The 18,451-nt window shown below is 45.6% G+C and overlaps 1 protein-coding gene across 1 annotated transcript in view; it reads right to left on the minus strand.

Annotated features, from left to right (window-relative positions):
* The window catches only part of LOC114584911 (acyl-coenzyme A synthetase ACSM5, mitochondrial-like), a 19,329-nt gene continuing 878 nt past the window's right edge, over positions 1-18,451 (minus strand). Inside the window, exons 2-14 of the mRNA XM_028707091.2 lie at positions 16,543-16,762; positions 13,784-13,994; positions 11,915-12,122; positions 10,794-10,937; positions 9,842-9,998; positions 7,113-7,192; positions 6,207-6,330; positions 5,634-5,714; positions 5,013-5,114; positions 4,054-4,181; positions 3,865-3,964; positions 2,636-2,755; positions 1-2,427 (exon numbers count right to left, since the gene is read on the minus strand). Of these exons, the coding sequence (XP_028562924.2) occupies positions 2,341-2,427; positions 2,636-2,755; positions 3,865-3,964; positions 4,054-4,181; positions 5,013-5,114; positions 5,634-5,714; positions 6,207-6,330; positions 7,113-7,192; positions 9,842-9,998; positions 10,794-10,937; positions 11,915-12,122; positions 13,784-13,994; positions 16,543-16,731 (1,731 nt within the window). The 5' untranslated portion in view covers positions 16,732-16,762 and the 3' untranslated portion in view covers positions 1-2,340. The remainder of the gene's footprint in view (positions 2,428-2,635; positions 2,756-3,864; positions 3,965-4,053; positions 4,182-5,012; positions 5,115-5,633; positions 5,715-6,206; positions 6,331-7,112; positions 7,193-9,841; positions 9,999-10,793; positions 10,938-11,914; positions 12,123-13,783; positions 13,995-16,542; positions 16,763-18,451) is intronic.

Genomic DNA, 18,451 nt, shown 5'->3' on the forward strand with positions numbered 1-18,451 from the left:
TAAAGGTTAGAAAATAGCTTTATTTCCAGCACTCAAAATATTGATTTGGTACAATGAGAAACTTTCAGTTGAATAGTGGGTAGACATGGCAGGCGACACAGCGATTTCTCCAAAGCAGCTCTTTATTTTGTAAGCTGGAACAGAAACTGAACAGCAAACAGCTCAGCCGGCCTGCTTTTATAGGCAGCCAGCTGTCAACATTGTAGCAACAACAACCTAGGGTTTCCCGCCTAAAATAACTGACGTGGACCTGAGTGAAAACTATCTACAGTATCCCCCTGCTGGCCCAGGGTGAGAACTTCAGTACATAACACTTTCCTTTGGGAATTTTTTCCCTGAAAGCCAAGGTTACAAATACATCGGCACAGTTGATAGCACAAAAATAAAAGTTTAGTGACATTGTTTTGGTAAAACAATCTCCTGTTTCACCTGAAAATATTTACTTGTTGGTGGCTGCAAAAATGGTCATTCATAGTAGCCCTAACTTGGGCCTTGCATCTTCAGCATTATTTTATTTTTGGAACATTAATACTTGCAACCAATCCACATGCAAGCCAAAGGAGGCTGACATGCAACTGAGTGCTTACATTAACCTGGGAAGAGTTTCTGAGATGCCAACTTAAAATAGATCTGCCTGCCTGCAACATGAGATGTATGAGGGTTTGCTTTAAAAAAAAAAAAACCTGGGAATCCATACCAGCCTCAGCCTCTCCTTTCCCTCTGAAACATTAACTTTGGACTATGTTGCAAGCCTGCTGTAACTTGTTCTCTTGCAGCACAGAAGTCCAACCTGCGTAAGGTGTGTATGGGTGAGCTACACAACAGGGTTATTGCCGATTAGTTTTTCTGCCAAACATGCAGTGTGGGGAGAAAAGCAGTGAACAACATTTCAGGGTTGTTGTTCTCTCTCAGCTTCAGTCCAACCTAAAACAGGGGCCTAGTACAGATGGTCAACACTGCAGGGTTTGTGTCCTAGAACATGGCCGGGTGTGTTTACACAACACTTCTTAGGGATTAATTCCATCTACTAGCACCCTCAAACTCCTATTTGAGTTTGATCCTTGAGGTGATCAACATTTGTAGCATATTTTATATTGACAACAAAAAATATTTTATATTAGCTAATATTGTATAATAGCAACAAAAAATAAAAACCATAACATCTGTCAGGTCTTTGGTGTAGATAAAGGAACTTGGCACAAGATAGGAGTCTGGCCTCAATTCACCCACTTTCTGCCTTAAGTTCATATCAGGGAAGGAGAATCTGCAGTCCTCTAAGATATTTGTTGGACTCCAACTCCTGTCATCCCCTTAACCACAGGGCCATGCCAGTGTGGATGGTAGCTCCCATCAGCCCTAAAACTCCATCTGGAAGACCACAGGTTCTCTGTCTCTGGTCTAGACTGGCTGGCAGCAATCCTGGGGTTTTAGACAGCGGTCTGTTCCTAACCCATCAGTGGAGAGAATGGGAACAGGATCTGACCTGCATGCAAAGCATATCCCCTACCACAGAACTATGGAACTCCCTATCAAAACTCTTGATGTAATTGTACACAAGGTAACATCAACGGTGTTTTTGGCAACGTTTCATCAATGCAACTGTGCAAATCAGTTAGGTAGAGAAAGGAAATCAAATGAAAACTGGATGTTTGTCTCTACTACAACAAGGCTTGGGGATCGTGGCCCACAGATGTTGCTGGACTCCAACTCCCATCACCCCCGACCTGAAAGAGCGTCTCCACTCCCATCATTCAGCCCAGAAACTGAGATCCAGTTTCAAGGGCCTTCTGGTGGTTCCCTCACTGCAAGTGAAGCTACAGGGAACCAGGCAGAGGGCTTTCTCAGTAGTGGCACCCACCCTGTGGAACGCCCTCCCGTCAGATGTCAAGAAGATGAGTACCTATATAACTTTAGAAGACTGCTGAAGGTAGCCCTGTATTGGGAAGCCTTTTAATGTGTGATGTCTTACTATGTTTTTACAGATGTTGGAAGCTGCCCTGAGTGGCTGGGGCAACCCAATCAGATGGGTGGAGTACAAATAATAAAATTGTTGTTGTTGTTGTTTGGGACCAATGGAAGTTGATCATCACCTGAAGAGCTACAGGTTCCCCAATCTCATTTAAAAAAAAAAGGAGACAGAATGATTGAGGGTTCCTGGCGCATCATGGTTTCACTTTGGACAGAAGGGAAACTGCAAGTCCAACATTTCAGGTGAGGGGGGAAATCAGATGAGACTTTTAGAAGCAACCTTAAGGGAGAGTACATTTTTTGAATGAACCTCTTCGCCGACAAACAGCAGTACTGCAGGAAGGTTCTTCGTTTGCAGACGTTCAGCCAAAGCTACACTCTTCCCCATTCTTGGTTCCTTAATACGTTCCTTCGGATTTTCCCTGCTGCCGTCTTGGGCAACTCCCGGACAAACTCAACCTGGGTAGGCAAAAAATGAGAGTGCATCTCAATTTTTTTGCAGCCTTGGACTAATTCATTACCACAGCATCTCAACAATTTAAAAACCAGTCAATTCCTCTTCACAATAGACACACTGAAATTAATGTCTAAACTAATCATGTTCACCAATTTCAATGAATCTACAACCCATTTTAATTTCCCTGTTAGGACCTGGGAAGATACTTGCCTTTCTAGGATACTTGTAAGGAGCAGTCACCTTTTTCACGTGATCCTGGAGCTCCTTGATTAATTTTTCTGGGTCATGCGATATAAAGGCAGAAGACAGGATGACAAAGGCTTTCACCACCTATGGGATGCCAATCATAAATGCATTAACGACTCAGAAGGGGAAAAAGGCATCAGTGTGACTGGGTGATTGGGACAGGATATTGCTCATTAGCCAAAATAAAATACTGCTGTGTGTAGCGCTCTGTGCTCCTGTTCAGAGTTCCAGCTGACCATGCCATTTTCAAGGTACTGCATTCCATTCTACCTCCCACTAAGCATGCTCAGTCCTCAACAGGTTTCCCCCCACTTTGGATTTCCCCCCTAAATGTTCTTATGCCTGCAAACCTTGGGGGTTTCTCTGAGCCTGCTGAGCCCCTTGAGTATGAATGTTGCTGTTTTAGCAGCAGGCGGATCCTCACTTAAAGAACTAGAAGCACACATAGATTAATCCTTGAATGTTGGGTTAGCCATAGGAATGAGCAAGCAGGGAGAGAAGAGGATTTAGGAACTCATGGAAATTGGCAGGATCTCCAGGGGATATTTAGATCCCACTATGATCCTGGTGGTGGCGCTGTGGGTAAAAGCCTCAGCGCCTAGGGCTTGCCGATCGAAAGGTCGGCGGTTCGAATCCCCGCGGCGGAGTGCGCTCCCGTTGCTCGGTCCCAGCGCCTGCCAACCTAGCAGTTCGAAAGCACATCAAAGTGCAAGTAGATAAATAGGGACCGCTTTCTGGCGGGAAGGTAAACGGTGTTCCGTGTGCTGCGCTGGCTCACCAGATGCAGCTTGTCACGCTGGCCACGTGACCCGGAAGTGTCTCCGGACAGCGCTGGCCCCCGGCCTATAGAGTGAGATGGGCGCACAACCCTAGAGTCTGTCAAGACTGGCCGGTACGGGCAGGGGTACCTTTACCTTTACCTATGATCCTGGTAATGTCAAAAACTGGGCTTTGAGGATGCAACTGTTTGTTTTTTTCACTTTTCTTTTTGCAGCCAAATGAACCGAGGTGAGTTTGCCCACCAATTTTTATACCTCCCCTGCTCAGGCATGTGTCTGAAATACAGCACCATCTGTACCGCTGTGATGTGTCAAGATTTATGACACTTTCCCCAAGCAAGCGCACTGCATGTGCCTTTCTGCTGCTGAGTATCATGTGTTGCTGAATGTCTTGGCTGCCTGAATCTCTGTTACCTCTCCTCTCACGGGATCTGGGCTGCTGACCACAGCTGATTCCACCACAGCTGGGTGCTCTATCAAGGCACTCTCCACTTCAAACGGGCCGATACGATACCTAAGAGACAGAAGGGGGGTGTCACTCCTGCGCCTTTTGTCGCTTAATAGCACAGGTCAAAGGGTGAAAGCCAACCGAACTGAACCTACCCGGCAGAATTAATCAGATCGTCTGATCTTCCGACAAACCAGAAATAGCCTTCTTCATCTTTAATCCCTCTGTCTCCAGTGACATAAAAATCACCACGCTCGGTGGCTGCGGTTTTCTCAGGGTTATCCTGGCAACAACCAAACATTGTTCAGTACGTTTTCACCAATACCTGCTGGTCTGTCCCTTTTGGCAATGGTTCCCCAAGACAAAAGAGCGAGTTGATTTGCTCTTGGTTTGATTACTGCCAAAAAAAGTGCTGACTCCAGATCTCAGTGAGCCCTTGAACGAGAGGCTCTCCCTTCCTCCCTTCCCTGAGTGGGTCCTCCCTCCTTCTCTTTGCTACCTCTGCAGCCTATTTGCTTGTACTGTCCACCAGAGTCTAAAGCAAACCACCACCCAAAAGGAAGAGGGCAAGATGAGCAGAGGATGCTGCTCAAACTCCTTGCTCTCGTCAAGACAGGAGAGGGCAGGTGAAGAAGCAACAACAGCAAGGCAGAGGAGGAGCAGAGCCAGGAGGACGAATAGAGTTGGCAGTGGGTCCCATGCTGGGATGTGGGCCTTGTCAGCTGCCTGATAACACCCACCCCTGACAACAGCCAAGTTTGCGGAACTACATGTCTGTGAGCATCAGGAACAAAGGAAACTCCTTTATAATAGGATCAGGTTATTGATCCACCTAGCCTAGTATTGTCTCCACTGATTGGCAGAAGCTCTCCAAGGTTTCAGACAGAGATCTCTTCTAGCCTTATCTAGAGACACTGGGGATCGAACCTTAGATTAGCATGCAATTAGATCCATATCCAACCTTAATACACTGCATGTTGTACTACCACTGGACCCTGTAACATAGCAAAAATCTAGACCTGGAGCTAAATGCAACTGATGTCCTCAGCTTGGTTGCAAAGTGAAGCTGTTCTATCTATCACAACGTTGTTGACGTGCTAAAAGTAATACTTACTAAGTACCGTGAGAAAAGGCAAAATGGTCGCTTTGGCTTGATTCTGATAGCAATGTCCCCTTCTACCCCCGGAGGCTGAATTTTGCCTTCATCATCCACAATCTGTAAAAGCAAAAGATAAACAAAAGCTTGTTTCAGCCAACCAGTGTTGATTTAAAACTCACACACATATATCCACGAACAATGGTACACTTTACGGTTTGACTCGGTTCTCAATGGCTCCCGTTAAGATAGAGATCTCTGCTTGCTCCCAGGGTTCCATTATAGGCCAGTATATCAAGAAATGGGAAATGAATTAGAATATTTAGATTAGTGATGGTGGGAATACGTTCCCAGTGATTTCCATTAAGTTCTATGGAATACAATTTAGAAACCCATTCCCGCCCCACCAAATCAGTTTTGGAAGTAAGGAAAGTGACAGGAAGATACACTTGAAAATGTAGGACTTCCTTGATGCAGTGTTGCCCAACCACCTCACAACAAAGTAGAATGAACACTCAGCAAACATCATTTAACCTCCCTGCAAACTCTGTACAAACAAATCAAGGGGAGTGCTCAATAAACAGGTTGCCCAGTCTTCAGACAGACACCAGTCTGGTAAGTTTATATTTGTCCTTGTACCTGGACATCATATGGTGGAGACGCCACTCCCATGGAGCCCGGTTTGATTTTCATCCCTTTAACATTCGTACAGATGGCTACCTGTAAGAGCAGAGAGAGAAAAAACAAAGCCAAATAACATTTGGGAGTTTTCACTAGTTTGGGAGGGTAATAAGCCCTCTCCATTGCTGCTTGAGCAGAAAATATTGCCTAGTCTCCAATCGCCCCCAAAATGTCAGGACCGTCACGAAAACCCTTAAGCCATCACGGCTTTTCACTTTGTCATGCAGAGTCCTGAATTCCCAAATGCAAGCCTTTACTCCCCCAGCTGCTTCGAAACAAAGACAGATAGGAAATATAGATAGACAGAGTTTTTTGTCTAGGAGCAAAAGGGCTACAGAAGTGTATGTGGAAACCAGAGGCAATGTTTGTGTTTCATATTCAGCCCACTGGCATGCAGTCCCTGGAAGTTTTCTCAGAAAAGGCTGGGCTGAAAAGGCCTTCCCCACACCACCCTTGATTTAAAAGTTCGATCAACTGCATTGTGGTGAGTTTGCCAGATGCGCAGCCATGCCAGAATGAAGATAAACATACTGTTTCTGTTTGTCCATAGCCTTCATAGATATCCACCCCTGTGTGGGTTTTCCATCGCTGCAACACCTCTGCGTTGAGCGGTTCCCCTCCTGTCACGCAATGCTCCAGGCTTGGGAATTTGTAGCTTGATAAGAAATGGCGACAATTAGTAAACCCACAAGTGAGGCTGGCACCCATGGGTGCCTACAATAATTTTTCAGGGCAGGGGTAGCGGGCAGACAAAGTGAAACTGAAAGCGAGGAACAGGCTAATTTTAAAGAGAGAGAGAGAGAGAATGTTGCCTGTATGTTTTGTCTCAGATTCTATGCATTTACTCTTTTTTTAAAAAATGAAAGGTAGGAACCTAGGGGTTATGATTCATCCAGGGGCAGCAACTGCCCACCCCACCCATGGCTGCAACAAAATGTTGCAGCGGGAAATGTTCCTGCTCACTCAGCCATACTCTCCCCAAAACCTCCATGATTTGAAATGGAAACACAGCACTATCTGAAAAAAACCCCACTATTTATCCTACAGGAAGTTAATGAACATAGAAAGCTGCGTTATACAGAGCTGGCCCACTGGTCCATCTCACTCTGTATTCTTTTCACTGACTGGCAACAGTTCTCCGGGGTTTCAGACAGGGGTGTCTCCCAGCCCTACTTGGAGATGCTGAGGATTGGGGCCTTCTGCATGCAAAGCAGATGCTCCACTTCTGAGCTCTGACCCTTCTCCATATACTGGACAGATGCTGCTCTCTTAGACACACATGCATTTTCACACGCATTTCCTACATCGGGGACGGGGAATCCCATCAGCCCGAGGGCCACAAACCCTCCCGAGGGCCACAATCTGGAGGGCACCCATCAGCTCACACAGGGCATTTCCTCTTGCATTTGCTTTTCCAGTTAGTCCAGTGAATAGTACCTGGCAAGATCCTGCTGCACCAACATACGGAATCCTGTAGGAGCTGTGCAGAAAGTGGTGATTGGGTATCGGGCAAGAGTCTAGATAGAGACAATCAAGATCATCAAACCTTTTATTGGCATCACGTACAAACACCCATAGCAAATCAATACGGGATTACCGCCTTCCCAGTGACACAAAACATTTGTCAAATGAAAGAGGCAAAGCAGTCTAACATTACATCTCTAGGTCTCCAGGGAGATCAGACATCTGCAATGTGTTTTGACGACAAAAAACCAGATAAAGATATTTAGCTGCTAACTTGGTGAGCTCCAGATTATTCCTCAGTAATAGAAAATGTACAACCTCTAACTCTGGTTTCCATTTGGGGATGCCGAGTTGATCTATTCTAGGAACTGCTGGTGGAGATCAACATATAGTTTACATTTAAGAACCATATGTGTAAGAGTTTCCACCTGATGGTCTTCACATCGGCAAATTCTTTCTCCTTCCATCATTCCCAAGAACCTTCCCCATAGGAGGTTTAAAGGATTTGAATTAAACCTGCCCTTCTTTCTTGAGGATTAAGCAAAAATTCAAGATAATTGTGGTTTATTTCATGTGCCCAAGAAAGTTGAAAGTTAAGAGGGGAACATGTTTTCTCTGCTGCTGCTGTTAGTTCCTGGCGTTCAATGTCCCACAACCTAGTTTTTATTATAGCCTTGGTAGATGGTGGGGACATTGATCGCAAAAATTCCACTGACAGCCCAAGTTGCTGTACCTTGTCTATGCAAGCCATAATGCATTTCTTTATAACAAGAGGTAATTTGCATATCCCCTCTGCCTTCAAGGTCTTCAACACCAAAGTTATAGCTCAATTGCTCTACGGAATTCCAGTCTGGCTGCCAGGGTTTACCCAGCTGGTAGAATGAGTGCAGACAGCTTTCCTTCTTAAGATTTTTGCTGTCCCATGTTGTGTACCCTATGCAGCCTTGTGTCTAGAGGGAGGTCAACACAAGGTAGAGCCCGTAGCCTGGGCGAGATTTCTTGCATGCTGGTTAAACATCTGCCTCACAACAGATAAAGATCCTCTCCTTAGACAAATAAGCTTCAATCACCAACATGTGCACTTTGAATTGGGCCCTGAAGACAAATGTGCAACCAGTTCAGCTGTTTTAAAACAGGATTTATATACATTGGTACCTTGATTTAAGACCATAATCCATTCCGGAAGTCCGGTCTTAAAACAAAGCAGACTTAAAACAAGGCGTGCTTTTCCATAGAAAGTAATTGAAAATGGATTGATCCATTCTAGACAATGAAAAACACCCCCTAAAACAGCAATTTAACAGGAATTTTATTGTAATGAGACCATTGATCCATAAAATGAAGGCAATAATCAATGTACTGTACTATAAAATAAATACAGTGGTACCTCAGGTTAAGTACTTAATTCGTTCCGGAGGTCCGTTCTTAACCTGAAACTGTTCTTAACCTGAAGCACCACTTTAGCTAATGGGGCCTCCTGCTGCCGCCGCGCCACCGAAGCACAATTTCTGTTCTTATCCTGAGGCAAAGTTCTTAACCTGAAGCACTATTTCTGGGTTAGCGGAGTCTGTAACCTGAAGCGTATGTAACCAGAGGTACCACTGTATGATTGGGGGGGGGGGATAACATAATGATAGTCATTGTTTGGATGGGGGGCTTTTATCCATTTCTGCAGTCACACAATCAACCAGTAGCTGAACTGGGTTCCACATAGTCACAAAAACAAGTCACAAAAAGGAAGTCACAAGCCAGTCACAGTTCAGTCCCATAAAACGAAGTCACAGTCAAAAAACTGAAAAAGCCACACAAACCAAACCACAAAAAAATAGCAAAAACAAAACCTCCAAATATCACTGTGTTGCGTGAGTGCTCACGACTAAACAGCTGGCAGACTCAACAGGAAGCCTCTGATTAGCAGTGAGGGACTCAATTAACAAATGAAACACCCTCAATGGGAACCAGACGATGAAAAGCGACCCCTAAAACAGCAGCTGGGCCCGACTTACATAAAAAAAAAGACTCACCTCGGAGCACTCATTTCCGGGTTGCAATTGGACTTAGTCCAAAACGGACTTATAGACTGGAATTTAGTCAAGGTACCACTATACAAGCTCCAAGCAGAATCACAATTGGTAACTCGGTTGCTGCATTTAGGGTCAACTGAAGTTTCTGAACCATCATAGACTGGTGACTGGGAGTGGCCGCCGGGACCACATAACACCAGTTCTGAGAGATCTGCATTGGCTCCCAGTACGTTTCCGAGCACAATTCAAAGTGTTGGTGCTGACCTTTAAAGCCCTAAACGGCCTCGGTCCAGTATATCTGAAGGAGCGTCTCCACCCCCATCGTTCAGCCCGGACACTGAGATCCAGCGCCGAGGGCCTTCTGGCGGTTCCCTCATTGCGAGAAGTAAGGTTACAGGGAACCAGGCAGAGGGCCTTCTCGGTAGTGGCTCCTGCCCTGTGGAACGCCCTCCCAGCAGATGTCAAAGCAATAAACAACTATTTTACTTTTAAAAGTCATCTGAAGGCAGCCCTCTTTAGGGAAGTTTTTAATGTTTGATGCTGTACTGTTTTTAATATTCAGTTGGAAGCCGCCCAGAGTGGCTGGGGAAACCCAGCCAGATGGGCGGGGTATAAATAATAAATTATTATTATTATTATTATTATCATAAAGAGCACTGCAATGCCCTGCACGCTTACGTTCAGTACGATGGCGGGTTCGAATTGCGGCAAGCGATGTACAAAGACGCACGACCCATTGATCCACGGACCAAAAACACCACTCCAGGTCGTCTTAACCCATCCTGGGTCTGACGTATTCCAGAATATAGCCGAAGGAGACAAACCCATGCAGCGCCTATGTATGTGGAAAAGGAGCAGAAGACGGGGAACCAGTTGCTGACTCGGGGCATCAGGATTCTGGGAAGCAGGTTACAGGATGACTCAGCAAAAGTGCTGCAAATCAGGCTGAAGGAGGCAGAAGGTGAGTCGGCTAAAGAGTGCAAAGTCTATACAGGTGGCGAACTGTAGAGCAGCAAGCCGCTGACAATGGAAAACTGCCATTAAGCATTACAAAACACTCTATTTAATAATGTTGAGAAGATACCAACGCAGATCCTTTAAAAGTAAGCCAAATCGTATTCTTCCTCCATCCCATCTGACCAGGAGAAGGGCTCAGAATATAGCTCAGCAGCCGCATCCTATACCCCACCCCTGTCATTAGAGGATACCCAAAGAAGGCCCCAATCCAGAATGCCATGTATACCTAAAGGAGCATCTCCACCCCCATCATTCAGCCCGGACACTGAGATCCAGCTCCGAGGGCCTTCTGGCGGTTCCCTCATTGAGAGAAGTGAGGTTACAGGGAACCAGACAGGGGGCCTTCTTGGTAGTGGCGCCCACCCTGTGGAACACCCTCCCTTCAGATGTGAAGGAAATAAGCAGCTATCCTATCTTTAAAAGACATCTGAAGGCAGCCCTGTTCAGGGAAGTTTTTAATATTTAATGCTGTACTGTTTTTAACATTTGATTGGAAGCCGCCCAGAGTGGCTGGGGAAACTCAGCCAGATGGGCGGGGTATAAATAAATTATGATGATGATGATGATTCATCCATTCTCTGCTTTTGCTACCATAGCACTTTTTAAGCTTTACCTGGCGGCAGTTATCAATCCAATGCCGTGGCAGCAGTGGGAATGTTCCACCATTTTGGGAGCTCCCGTGGTTCCGCTTGTAAAGTAAATGGCCATTGTGTCCTCGCTCTTGGTCTTTGTGCAGTCGTGGTCGGCAGGCGCTGCTCTTAAAAAGCAATCACATCGCATGACATTGACAGGCAACACTTTCCCCTTCCGCAGCAGCCACACACACACATCAGGCGCAGAACCTAGCAAATGGAATCCTGCACCCATTCGGTAACCCATGGCAGAAATCCAGTGGGTCATTGGCCACATCCACACCATAGGCTGAAAACACTATGGTACTACTTTCATATTATTATTATTATTATTATTATTATTATTATTATTATTATTATTAAATTTATGTACCACCTTTATCTTCCAAGGATCTCAAGGTGGTGTACATGGTTCTCCTCCTCTCCATTTCATCCTCACAACAACCTGTGAGGTAGGTTATGCTAAGAGACGGTAGTGTTAAATTGTGGGTGAACATATCAGACGACACAGCGATTCTTCAAACAGCTCTTGTTTATTCACAGGCCAGGACAGAACTGAACTGAAGGGTTCAGTCAGCCTGCTTATATAGAGCCCCAGTACAACGTAACTGTAACAATTTTCTAAAACTATCCAATCACTGAACGTCACTTTCGATCCCTTATTTGCATAACTATCTACAGTATCCCCCTGCTGGCCCAGGGTGAGAACTTCAGTACATAACAGGTAGCTAGCTCAAGGTCACCCTCTGAGCTTCATGGCTGAATGGGGATTCGAACCCTGCTCTCCCAGTGGCTGAATGCCTCCCCTCTCACCAACTCGGCAGGAGGAGAGCTCTGCTGCCAGCTCCTCTCTGCCTCTAGAGCCCAGGGAGACTGGTGGCAGAAAAGGCACGCCGCCCCTTGGGGGATGCTGCCTGACGCAGCTGCCTCACCCAGTCTGATGGGCGGTCCAGCTCTGCTATTAAGTATAAATCAAAAGTGAAAACGGATCCCATGTTGCAGCTTGGGAAGTCAGACCTGTGTATTAATCTGGACCAGCCGAAGACCACTGATCTAGATAATATCTCTACTGCTTTCGATTCATGTCTGTTGCAATGCTTACTGGATGAGATCCCTGAAGTTCAGCCAGCCATCTCTGCTGCTGTCGGACACAAGAAGCTTGGTTTTCAGAGACTTGCATTCAGACAGGACTGAGTCCACTGCGGGGGCCAACGCGTCGCTGACCACGATGCATTTGGCTTTGGAAGCCTGGAGCCTGTAGGAGATGTCTTTGGAAGTTAACAGGGGCGTCCCTGGGATGAAAACAATGCCTAGAAAAGAAGCAGAGAATGTCGTGAGCAGGAAACCCAGAAAGTCTCCATGCTTGGGAAGGCTGCACACACAGTGGTGTCTCATTCTAAGGTGGTGTAGTGGTTAGAGCAGCTACGGAGAACTTTGGGTCCTTCAGGTGTTCTGTCAGCCCCAAGCAGTATGGTCAATGTCCAGGACTGGGGGGAGTTTTTGTTTTATTCATTTATATTTTATTAAATTTCAAAAATTTAATATATACTCCAATACATAATGAATTTTTCTTTTGTTTTACTGGCTTCCCACCCTGTTTTCCATGGTGTTTTTATTATTTCTCCCCTATGCTGCACCTTATCTCCTCTCTCTTATATCATAACAACAATACAATAATCTTTAATTCCTTCTGTTCCACATAGTTCAAATCCCGATCATGAATTTACCATACTATAATATTTTTTTCAATAATCCAAAAGAGGCTTCCAATCTTCCAGAAAACAATCATCATTGCGTTCTCTTATTTTAGCTGTTAGGGGCTGATGGGAGTTGTAGTTCAGCGACACCTGAGGGCCCAAAGGTTCCCCATTCCTGGGCTAGACTGTTGGACTACCTCTGGGGAGACTGAGGTAAAAATTCCCAGTAAGCTGTCAAACTTGCTGGGTGACTCATTGGGCCAGTCACCATCTCTGAGGCTAACCTTCCTCACGTGTGGAGAAAATGGCGGGGGAACAATTTTTTGAGTCCCAGCATTCCTAGGAGGAAGAGGGGCAACTTAGACCCTGCAAAGCAGCTATAGGGGACCATTTTCAGCCAAAGGGTCACATTCCTGTTTGGACAGCCTTCTGAGAGACACCTGACATTGGTGGGTGTGGCCAAGGGCTTAAGTGGGAAGAGCAAAACCTGCAAACTCCACACATTCTCACATCCCTCTAGATCCTCTTTCCAGAAAAGCAAGAGGCATCATGGGAGTTCAAGGACACATCCTGGGGTGTGGCCAGGGAGAATTCCTAGGGCCAGATAGAGAGGCTTAGAGGGCCATGTTTGCCTCCCAAGCCTGAGGTTCCCCACCCCTGCAGTGAATAAATAAATAAACAAAATACTTATCCGTTCAAAAAAATGCAGACATCTGAAGCTAGCCAGGAACATGGGTTTCATCACTTCTGCAGCTCCTTCTCCCTCCCACACAGTAATTTATTTTAAAACTGAAATCTTGATTTCGGTAATGCTTTTGACCAGGCATCCCCAAACTCGGCCCTCCAGCTGTTTTGGGACTACAATTCCCACCATCCCTGTCCACTGGTCCTATTAGCTAGGGATGATGGGAGTTGTAGTTCCAAAACAGCTAGAGGGCTGAGTTTGGGGATGCCTGCTTTTGACAATGTTCCCCATGGTATTTTTTCAAGGAAGCTGGTAAAATGTGGGATTGAATGAATATAAATTGTTAGGTGGATCTGTAGCTGGTTGTCTGACCAAACCCAAAGAGTACTCATAAATGTCATGGATTCTTTAGCTGAGATCCCTGCAACGCATTCCCTTTCCTCCCAATTTTTCCACAAATTGTGTTGCTGTTTTTTTGTCAAGCTGTCAGTGGAGAATATTTGTCTACTGCTAAATCTTCTCACTGGGGAAGACAGCACTTTTTCTGGGGAGGGGGCCCCCTCTTTTCTTTCCCCGAATCTTGACTGACCTGTCCGGATACAAGCCACATTCATCAGCCACCATTCAGGAAGCTTTGGAAGAACCACCATGACCCTGTCGCCCTTCTGCAAGCCGCAGGGATCAGCCAGCATGTTGGCAGCTTTCCGGGATAAGACTCCCAGCTCCTCAAAGCTCCACTTCACCTCTTTGCTCCGGTCGTCCACCCACCAGAAGGCTGGGTTCGGAGGCCTCTTTCCATCCTAGCAGAGAAGACGTTATCACAACCTAATCCACAGAGCCATTTTATATGGATGAATCATATAGCAGTGTGTGGTCAGTTGTGGCCGATGGAGGACCTTGGGTGAGAGATAGGGAAATGTCGGGTCTCTCGGACTTGGAGGAGAAAGGAAATATCCCAGGTCAGAGCTGGGAGGAGCAGGAGCTACTGTTCTCTGTGAGTGGTAAGGGCCGAGAATTACTTTTAAGAGAGGACTCCATATTTTACTTATTTGATTTGTATTTTCTGTAGTTGTAATCTTACTGTATTATGGGGAATTCTTCATTTAAAATATTTTTTTAAAATAGGCAAAGAAAAAGGAAAGCAGTGGGGGGTATCTGTATGCATGTGATACCTAGTGCCAGGATCTTGCTTCTGTGCTGCTGTTTCCAAAGTATTTTTTACTAATTTTCAAGGATGTACAACAAAATATAACTAGACAGCTAAAGACAAGCAATGAACATCAGCAGGCATCAACACCCCCTGGCAATCACACCAGCAGTCAGGTAAGTATTTATTATTATTATTATTATTATTATTATTATTATTATTATTATTATTATTATCATCATCATCATCATCATCATCATTATTATTACAGTAAATCATTTATTACTCTCCCTTGGCCGTAAGGTCCTAGGATGGGTTATAACATTAAAAGCAACATTTAAAACAACTTCATGTCCTTCATGTCAGCTAGCTAAAAAACACAACCATTGTTCTCTATTCCTGTCAGCGCTATTACTTTGTGGGTTATTTCCTCACCTGCAGCCTACCTCCATATATTTTTATGTTGCAGGCCTACATCATAGGAACGCAAGATGCCTTAGAAAGAGCCAGTCCGTTGGTACATCTGTTCTGGTTTTCTCTACACTGACCTGCAGGAGCTGTCCGGGTTTTCAGGCAGGGGACCCTCCTAGCCCTAACTGGAGATGCCGGGAATCGAACGCAGGACTTTCTGTGTGCAGAGGTACTATCACTGAGCTAGAGCCCTTCCCTTAAGCAGCCTTCCCCCTCCTATGTTTGAGAGAAGGAACACAGGAAGCCGCCTCAGGCCGAGTCAGACCATTGGTCCATCTGTCTCAATATTATGCCGCAGCGACTGTCAGAAGCTCTCCAGGGATTCAGATGGAGGTCTCTCTGAACCTGAGGCCTTCTGCATGCAACACACCTGCTTAATCACTGAGCTACAGTTGAAGTCAGCAGAGGGAACAAATGGCGATTAAAGGCAAGGTGCTTCAACCAGTGTTGAAGCAATGATTCTTCAACATCAGCTTCGTTGGACTGGTCCTGTTGTGCGGATGCCTGATGATCGTCTTCCAAAGCAACTACTCTATTCCGAACTTAAAATGCTGGTGGTCAACAAAAGAGGTTTAAAGACTCTCTCAAGGCAAATATTAAAAAATGTAGTATAAACACCGACAACCAGGAAACACTGGCCTGAGAGCGCTCCAATTGGAGAACAGCCTTTACCAAAGGTGTCATGGGCTTTGGAGACACTCAAACTCAGGACGCAAGGGAGAAATGCGCTAAGAGGAAGGCACGCTTGGCAAATCCACACCGTGATCAACTCCCGCCCGGAAACCAATGTCCCCACTGTGGAAGGATGTGTGGATCCAGAATTGGCCTCCACAGTCACTTACGGACTCATTGTTAAAACCATGTTTATGGAAGACAATCTTATTCGGCTACAAGTGATCGCAGAAGAAGAAGAAGAAGAAGAAGAAGAAGAAGAAGAAGAAGAAGAAGAAGAAGAAGGCATCATGGAGGAGGATGCTCCTGACACAAGAATCAGGCAGTCTGGGAGGGTCGAATCCAAGACTACCCTGCATCTTTCAGTTTGGGGAACACATCACTGAACGAAGCCACCGGCCTCTATGCTTCGTTTTAAACTATGTTGCAAAAAATTATTTTGTATATTATTGATGTTTCAAATGCCTCCTGTGAAATATGTTGCTATGTGGAATACTTAGTAACTTTTCCTCTTTAAATGAGAATATGGTAAGACTTTGAAGGCATCCTGATATTTATGAATAAAATAAACCCTTTAAAAAAATATTACTACCCTCAAACACCAGCAATGCTAATCAAAATATTTCCCTCCAGGGAATGTAAATGAAACAACCCAAATTTTATATATATATAAAAATCATTCAGTTGCATTGTTTTTTCTTTATTCTTGTGCATTACTGAAGCATTTGTTCTTGATGCAAGTCTTAATCGGTTTTTAGTAGTCTATTGCTATTTTAAAATTTCAAAAAACCCAAGTTATTGTTGTTCATTCTTATTGATAATTTGTTTTATCTGTTTTATACACCTCTTTGGGGGTTGTTGTGGTGCTGGTAGTTGTTACAATCAAGAGGTGTATAAACTTTGTGAAGTATATAAAAGTTACTATTGTTTCATTTTAATTTTTATTTAAAAAAATAAAGTCTCAGGTTCCTCTGTGCTCCAGGGAGACCAAGTGCAGCACCACAGTACTATTAACATCCGGTTTTCCTACCTGTTCCCCCAAACAACCAAACCCCTACCTTTTCCTCTTGGGTCCACCTGTCCAGAACATCCCTGGCAAAATTAAAGTACTCAGGCACATCCAGTTCACCATGGTTTATAGCTTCGTAATGGGAGATGATCGGAGAGGCCAGGTGTCTCTTGGCTTGGCGAAAGAAAGTGCAAGGTGGCGGCCGCAGGCTCCAGAAGCATCGAAGCAAGGTCTTCATGGCAGCTTGAGGGCATCAACCAGCTTGGTCTCTGCAGTGACATGTTTTGAAAGCAGAAAAACCCTGAAGCCTCAAAGCAGTCAACATAGCAGCAGAGCCACAACCTTACGGATCCCAAACACAGGAAACCAACTTATATTGAGTTCATCTAGTTCAGTGTTGTCTACACTGACTGGCAGCAGCTCTCAAGGGATGTTCTCAGCCCTATGTGGAGATGTCAAGGATTGAACAAGGGGCGTTCAGCACATGAAGCAGATGCTCTACTCCTGAGCTGCCGTCCTCCCCAAACCCATTAGCTCATTTCCCAAACTCCACCCTGCAAAATGGATGAGTGATATTTGTGCAGGACGCCCTGTTTTCACATGCTGCAGATGTCTCATATATGTACAAAGAAGAGAGGAGGGGCTGACTCCCGATTTTCTGAGGGTCCTTGGCTAACAAAGTAAAGGTAAAGGGACCCCTGACCATTAGGTCCAGTCATGACCGACTCTGGGGTTGCGCACTCATCTCACTCTATAGGCCAGGGGAGCCGGCGTTTGTCCGCAGGCAGCTTCCGGGTCATGTGGCCAGCAGGACTAAGCCGCTTCTGGAGAACCAGAGCAGCGCACGGAAACGCCGTTTACCTTCCCTCCGGAGCGGTACGTATTTATCTACTTGCACTTTGACGTACTTTCGAACTATCTACTTGCACTTTGACGTGCTTTCGAACTGCTAGGTTGGCATGAGCAGGGACCGAGCAATGGGAGCTCACCCCGTCGTGGGGATTTGAACCGCCGACCTTCCGACCGGCAAGTCCTCGGCTCTGTGGTTTAACCCACAGCGCCACCCGCGTCCCGTGGCTAACAAAGTATACAAGGCTCAATAAACAGCTAAATAAACGGCTAAATAAACAGAAGGGAGAGAGAGAGTCAAAGAGAGTTTCACAATATCGCCGTGCATCACGTGGGAAACACTTTTATGTAAGCAAAGTAAGATACATGACACTGAGCAGGGGCAGGGGATGGAGCGAAGCCAAGCCGTCCGAATTACCTGACTGAAATCTCTCGAACAATCGTGGTGCAATCACATTGGAGCAGAGCAGACCCCACCCTCTCCACCAAGGCCCCCCTGCCCAAAGAATCACAGAATTGTAGAAATGGAAGGGAATGCCAAGGGTCATCTTGTTCAACCCCCTGCAATGAAGAAAGCCCAGCTAACGAATCCCCGACAGATGGTCATCCCATCTCTGCTTAAATACCTCCAATGATCGAGAGTTCACCTTTTAAAGATGCTTGCAATGGTGTCCACTGGTCATCCTAATCCGAGTAGACCCATTGAAATCAATGGGCATGGCTAGTTCAATGGGACTGCTTTCGATAAAACTTAGCTGGAAGCAACCCTTTGCAGCTCAGCTTCCATCATGACACAGAGCAGGGATTTCCAGGCAACCAGTTCATTGCACTTAGGGGACACTGTGTCAAAACGAGTGCATTGCAGGGGGTTGGACTAGATGGCCCTCAGGGTCCCTTCCAACTCTGCAGTTCCATGATTGTGTTCTCTTGCACTTTCCAAGAGCACTTCCCCATCACTTCTCTTCCTGCAAAACTTTGGAAGAGCCTCCTGCCCAGGCATAGGCAAACTCAGCCCTCCAGATGTTTTGGGACTACAACTCCCATCATCCCTAGCTAACAGGACCAGTGGTCAGGGACGATGGGAGTTGTAGTCCCAAAACATCTGGAGG

This window comes from Podarcis muralis, chromosome 14 (assembly GCF_964188315.1).
Source record: "Podarcis muralis chromosome 14, rPodMur119.hap1.1, whole genome shotgun sequence".
Taxonomy (NCBI): Eukaryota; Metazoa; Chordata; class Lepidosauria; order Squamata; family Lacertidae; genus Podarcis; species Podarcis muralis.